General features: G+C 47.4%; 1 protein-coding gene across 1 annotated transcript; it reads right to left on the bottom strand.

Moving 5' to 3' along the window:
- Window positions 1-81: 81 nt before the first annotated feature.
- On the bottom strand, window positions 82-5,815 carry LOC113940913 (ubiquitin carboxyl-terminal hydrolase 40-like). The gene is made up of 6 exons (XM_027632061.1): window positions 5,577-5,815; window positions 5,109-5,176; window positions 3,969-4,082; window positions 3,018-3,182; window positions 2,441-2,587; window positions 82-633 (listed from the first exon to the last, which is right to left on the bottom strand). Exons 1-6 carry the CDS (start codon window positions 5,773-5,775, stop codon window positions 388-390), a joined length of 939 nt encoding a protein of 312 aa, XP_027487862.1. The 5' UTR covers window positions 5,776-5,815; the 3' UTR covers window positions 82-387.
- Between the last annotated feature and the right edge of the window lie 540 nt (window positions 5,816-6,355).

Raw genomic sequence — 6,355 nt, 5'->3', positions numbered from 1 at the left:
AATTTATTAGTAGTATTATTTATTTAAAATTTATTAGTAGTATTATTATTAATAATAATAATAATTTATTTAAGTAGGCTCTTTAAGGATCCAAAATTGTCAGGAAGCAATGGTATAACTCAGTTTTAAATCAAAATCTATGAATTCCAACACAGATTCCCGAGAAAAATGGGATAACTGGGGGCACATAAAACATATATAGCTCAATTCATACCCCACATGGTCAGACAATGACAATATAAAAACGAATTTCCATTCCCAGCTGATAAGCCTGGGAGTTTTCAAGGAAAGGGCAGATTAAGTTTTGCATCATTATCACACCCTTGGAGAGCTACAAACTATCTCCCTCCTCAGTTAGAAAGTGGCTTTTTGGACAAACCCTTGGAATCAGGGCCAGAAGAACCCCCCCGAGGTTTCTCCACGCCCCGAACGTGAGGTGTGGGTGCTCTGCTGAGGCTGCAGGGTTTGGAGAGCTGGCCCAGCACCAACCTGCTCACAGAAAGGCCTCAGGTCGATGTGCAGGGGGAAGGTGTAGCAGCTCGTCTCCTTGTACCTCTCGCACTTCTCAAAGTCGAAGTTGAACCTCAGCAGGGACACGGTGAGGAACGGCGGCAGCTTCCGCAGCTTGGCAGACTGGGAGGGATCCGAGAGACAGCTGTCAGCTCACAGGGAGAGCACGGCAGTGTTTCCACCCTCTGCACAACTCCTTTTCCAACTAAAGACACGCCCAGGGTGTTACAATTTAAAGTGCCTTCCCTAATCCTCAATTTCCCTACGTTCTAAGAGGAAGCCAGAGCTTTCCCCCCTGTTAAGCCCCATATCCTCCTGGACTGGTGATCGTTGTCCTGCTACAGAAAACAAAGGACATGGGGGAAATTCCGGTCAGTAATTCCATTTCCACAGCCACAGAACACTGCAAGTCTCCCCTGATTTACACAGGAAAGCACCTTCCAGGCAGGAAAGCCAAGAGAATCCATTTTCATGAGGGAGAACATTAATCAAGGTTGAACAGCTTGGTGTGGGACACATCAAGAACCCTTGGGAGAAGCAAAACCAACCACCTCTGCATGCAAGTGTGCATTCAATGGCCACGTTCCTGAGCCTTTCCAATGTCTCCAAACCACCACACCATCCAACTCTCATTTCTAGGAGAACCTTACAGGAACACACAGATGGCTCAAAAAAACCCCTGAATTAGGTATTCTTGTTTTATCCATTGTCAAGACTACGTGGCAAAGCTTAGTGGAACAGGGATTCCAAAATGCCATGTTCTGCCAAGCTCGGTGTGAAATCAGATGGTGCCATTAAATTTTGGTCAAGCCCTGGGGCGGGAAACAAAAAAGAAGGGAGAGCCACATCCAGAGAGCCCCAGAGCACAAAGGGATGTGCTCCTCCAACATCCCTCCTCCACGCTGCAGCCGTCCAGCACAGCCTGACATCCCCAGCTATGGGATTTCCTATCAAAATCCAGCGTTCCAACTCTCCTCCTGCAGGGATGAGCACCTTTGAGAGGCACACAACTGTTCCCCTGCACTCCCTTGAACCCAGCAAAGTTTAATCCAACCAGCACGTGAGGCACGGCCAAGTGTTCCCGAGCTCCCCGGGCACTGATTAACTCGGCCTGCCCTCAGCTTCCCCTTGGAATGCTCCCCCCCACATCCAGCTGTAGGGTTTGGATTGCACAAGGAGCTTTGCTGTTGGCAAGAGGGCAGAATATGCACCAACAAAAACACAAAACATTTCCTTCACAAAACACAGAGCAACAGTGACCATTTCCCTGTGCAGAGCAACTTCTGCTCATTGTTCTTCTCTCCCATTCGGGTTCTTCGGGAGAGAATTTCCACGGTTTTCCTCATTACATGGATCTGTGTTTTCTCTTTATGCTTCTTGACACAGTTGCTCAGGTTTCATAGAAACATGGCATGGTTTGGGTCGGGAGAGACCTTACAGCTCGTCTCATTCCACCCCCTACCACGGGCAGGGACACCTTCCACTAGCCCAGGGTACTCCAACCTGGCCTTGGACACTTCCAGGGATCCAGGGGCAGCCACAGCTTCTCTGGGAAACCTGTGCCAGGGCCTCCCCACCCTCCCAGGGAAGAATTCCTTCCCAATATCCCACATAACCCATAACCCTGCCCTGTGGCACTGGGAAGCCATTCCCCCTTGTCCTGGCACTCCAGTCTTTCTCCATCTTTCTTGTGGGCTCTCTTCATGCACTGCAAGGCCACAACCAGGTCACCACAAAGCCTCTCTTCTCCCAGCTGAACAATCCCAGCTCTCCCAGAACTTCCTCACAGGACAGCTGCTCCATCCCTCTGACCATCTTGGTGCCTCCTCTGGACTTGCTCCAGCACGTCCATGTCCTTCCATTACTGGAGACCCCAGAGCTGGAGTCTCCATCCAAGCAAACTGAGCTCTGAGAGTCCCCAGGGAGTTACCTTTGAAGCTTCAACAAGTTTGTCACAGGCTCCACACCGATACAAGTTGTCATTTTCAAAGTATTCTTCTTCCACATACATGTTCCACAGGGCCTCCTCCAAGCCAGCAACACCTTTCACTGCCACCGTGAGGTCTAAGAAATCTTCCTGTGCAGAAAGAACAGCAAAAAAGGAGCTATTAAAGTGGTGTAAGCCCGTGGGACAGTAGAAAGATCCTCACTCCCACCACCACAGCAGATGGAAACGTTCGCTGCTGATGGGGAAAAACCACCACAGAAGAGAAATTAATTTTTACACCCCAATTTTTTTGGAGCATCAAAGGCTGTAAATATACATTTTGCTGTCGTTAGAGAGCTGAGCAGTGAGGTAACTGCATCTCCCAAAGGCTCAGAGGACGCGGGAACACTTGGGGTTTTTCCCCTCTGAGGGAGGTGGTTTGGAAAACGCAGCCAAGACTTCGAGTCTCGATTCAACAAGGACACAAGAAAGATGAGATTTCTTTTCTTTTGGACTTAAAAAAAAAAAGAACATTGGAAGTACCTTCATCACACTGTGGTGGAAAATGCCCCTGCTTTACCTGTCTCTCACTGACATTCTTGCACTCCTTGCACACGATGTGGTTGACAACAATCCCGTGGTACAGTCGGTTGATGAGGTCATGGCCTGATGTCCCCACCAGGGAGGTCTCCAGAGCACTGAACAGGATCCTGTTCAACTCCTGCACATCGTGTTGCCTCATCTCCTGCCCCAGGAAACAGGGAGAAATCAAAACAGTGCTCTTTGCTCTGCTAATTCCTTAAAAACAGCATTTATCAGGTGTCACAGAGAAGCCTCTGACTCCTCCCAGGTTACCCCCCGAGGAGTAAAATACCACATTTATTACTGTTCTTGAGGGGGTTATGTTGAGTAGCTCCAAGTACATCATCTACAACTCACACATGACACTTCCACTTGGGAAGAATCCTGGAATGGTGGTGGTTGGGAGGGATTTTAAAGCTCATCCCATTCCACCCCCTGCCATGGGCAGGGACACCTTCCACCATCCCAGGCTGCTCCAACCTGGCCTTGGACACTTCCAGGGATGGGGAAACCACAGCTTCTCTGGGAATTCCATCCCACCCCCTCCCCACCCTCCTAGGGAAGAATTCCTTCCCAATATCCCACCTAACCCTGCCCTCTGGCAGTTTGAAGCCATTCCCCCTTGTCCTGTCACTAAACTCTAAGACAAGTGACACACTTCCAACTTGGGTAAGAATCTGAGTATCTGAGGACACTGCTGGAAAACATTCCTGTAAAAACCAAGGAAAAGCTACTGGAGTTGTATCAAAGAGAACAACCATCTTCTGCAGTTTCCTGTGAACTGGCATGGAGTTTGTGTGGAGAGCCAACAACAGCTGACCCAGTCCAAGGTCATCTACACAGCCTGAAGGATTTTAAGATGTGTCTTAAAGGTCAAACTCCAAGAAAAAAACCCAAACACAAACTCTCCATTGAGGAAAACAAGTTTCCAAGGGCTGGAGATTTGCACCTCATGGCTGTTCCAGCCAAAGCTCTCGGTGAGGTCTGTGGTGGATGCAGCCTGTTGGTCCAAGAGCAGGAGCTGAGCAAACAACCTCTGGAGTTGCAATGGAATTATTCGAACCTGGGAACAAAACCCACAAAACACACCCAAAACAGGTCAGAAAGGGTCATTAAGATCATTTAAACCACAGTAATTTAGCACAGAATTTGTAATAAACTATCACTGTCTGTGGCTTTCATAACACAGGTGACTTGATTCACACCAAAACAGCAGTGACACTTTGTTCCCAAAAATCTACAGTTCAACCAAATCATGGAATGGCTTGGGTTGGAAGGGATCTTAAAGAACATCTCATTCCATGGGCAGGGACACCTTCCACTAGCCCAGGCTGCTCCAACCTGGCCTTGGAGACTCCCAGGGATGGGGCAGCCACAGCTTCCCTGGGAATTCCATCCCAGCCCCTCCCCACCCTCACAGCCAACAATTCCTTCCCAATATCCCATCTAACCTCTGGCAGTGGGAAACCATTCCTCCTTGTCCTGTCCCTCCATCCCTTGTCCCCAGTCCCTCTCCAGCTCTCCTGGAGCCCCTTTAGCCCCTGGAAGGGGCTCTCAGCTCTCCCTGGAGCCTTCTCCTCTCCAGGTGAACTCCCCCAGCTCTCCCAGCCTGGCTCCAGAGCAGAGGGGCTCCAGCCCTGGGAGCATCTCTGTGGCCTCCTCTGGACTCCTTCCAAGATATTTCCTGTGTTGGGTCACACCAACAGAGCCATGGAACACATCTTTAGTGATAACCAAAACTCTCCCATCACCACAGTAAAAAAGAACAACTTTTCCTGATATTATTCCTGACACTAATCCCTAAAAACTCAGCTCCAACACACCCTGATCCACAGATTTCCACCTGGTGTGGAGGAACAAGATGGGAAGGAGAACATTTCAGCAGAGATGGACTCAATATCTGATCCCTGAAGGAAAACCTTCTGGTACTGGACACTTGGAACTGTGTGAAAAATCCAGCATCACCCAACCCAAACTGGCTTTTGGGGTTAAACCTGGGCCTTCCCTCCTCCTCACAACAAGGGGCACGGGAATTGAAACAAAATTCCTCCAGCTCAACCCTGAGAGGTGACTAAAAAATTCCCAATACCTTTGCATCTGGTTTCCTGCTGTCATCCAGAGTCCCGAGTTCCTCAGGTCCCAGAGAAAACAAGGCCTCTGGAATGGGAAAGAAAAACATCTCTTTAAAAGATACAACATCTGAGGAAAAAGGGGGCAAGGGGGGAAAAGGGACAAGGGAGAGAAAAGCAGGAGAGAAGGACTGGCAAATATCTTTTTCAGGAATTGTAGTGATGGGATTAATAAAATTACCAACTCCAGACAGCAATAACCTCATTTATTTACACAAATTGTAACTTGTAAGAAAACTCAATGTTTCTAATACTTAAATTTTGTGCCAAACTCGTTTTACAGCCCAACATCCTGGAATAATTTACTGGAAGTTAACTGTTCCTGAAAACCATCTTGAGTTCCCCCTGTTTCATAAATATCCAGCCATGAAAGTCTCCCTAAAATATCACCCCAAATATGATTTTAAAGGTGGTTTTGAAGCCTTTACCTCTAAATTCCGGTGTGAAAAGCAGAGTCTGGAGCAGGGAATTGAGGTAGCAGGTCCCACCCTGGTTTTTGATCCCACTGAGGTTGGTGAAATCCCTGGGAGCTGGAGGTTCACACTCTCTGGGCTTTGATGTCTTCCCTTTTCCCCAGTGATTGTTGGAAATGAAGGAAAAATCCTCGTCAAATAAGTCCCCAAACATTGTGAAGGCAAAAGAGGCCTTGAAAAAAAAAAATGCAACAGGAGTTATTTGCTATAAAAAGGGCAATTGAACCCACTCAAACCCTAAAAAATAAACCTGTGTCTGTATTCATTTTTCCATTTTATTCTAAAAATCCATGTCAGGTCCATGCAAAAAAATGTAAATTAATGTAACAAAAAAAGGGGGAATTAAAAGCATTTCTGTTCCCATGGGTCTGAACAGAACCAAACACATCCCAATTCAGTTTGGCCCCAGCAAAAAGCACAAGTATGGCAAAATAAATAAGTCCTTTTAAACATCCAGGATTAAGGAGTGCTCAAGTTTCCTGCAAGGAAAAACATGGAAGTCCTCTCCAGCTCCTCCAAATCCCTCAGAAATCCACGTGCACCTGTAGCCTGCCTCTGGAATTGGCCAGTTCACATGGGGAGAGTGGAACAAACAGTCAAAAATCCAGTGATGTTGTAAGAAAATTAGACATTTGCTTCCAGCTGTTTAAGCCAGAAACTCAATGGTGACTAATTTTTCTTATGGGATTCTTTTTGGAAGCATCTCAGCTTCCAAAACTTGCTCCTTTTGTTCT

The sequence above is a fragment of the Corapipo altera genome, unplaced genomic scaffold (assembly GCF_003945725.1).
Source record: "Corapipo altera isolate COAL_440 unplaced genomic scaffold, ASM394572v1 58701, whole genome shotgun sequence".
Lineage (NCBI taxonomy): Eukaryota > Metazoa > Chordata > Aves > Passeriformes > Pipridae > Corapipo > Corapipo altera.
Note: the sequence above shows the minus strand (reverse complement) of the source record. Positions and strands in the feature narration are given on the sequence as shown.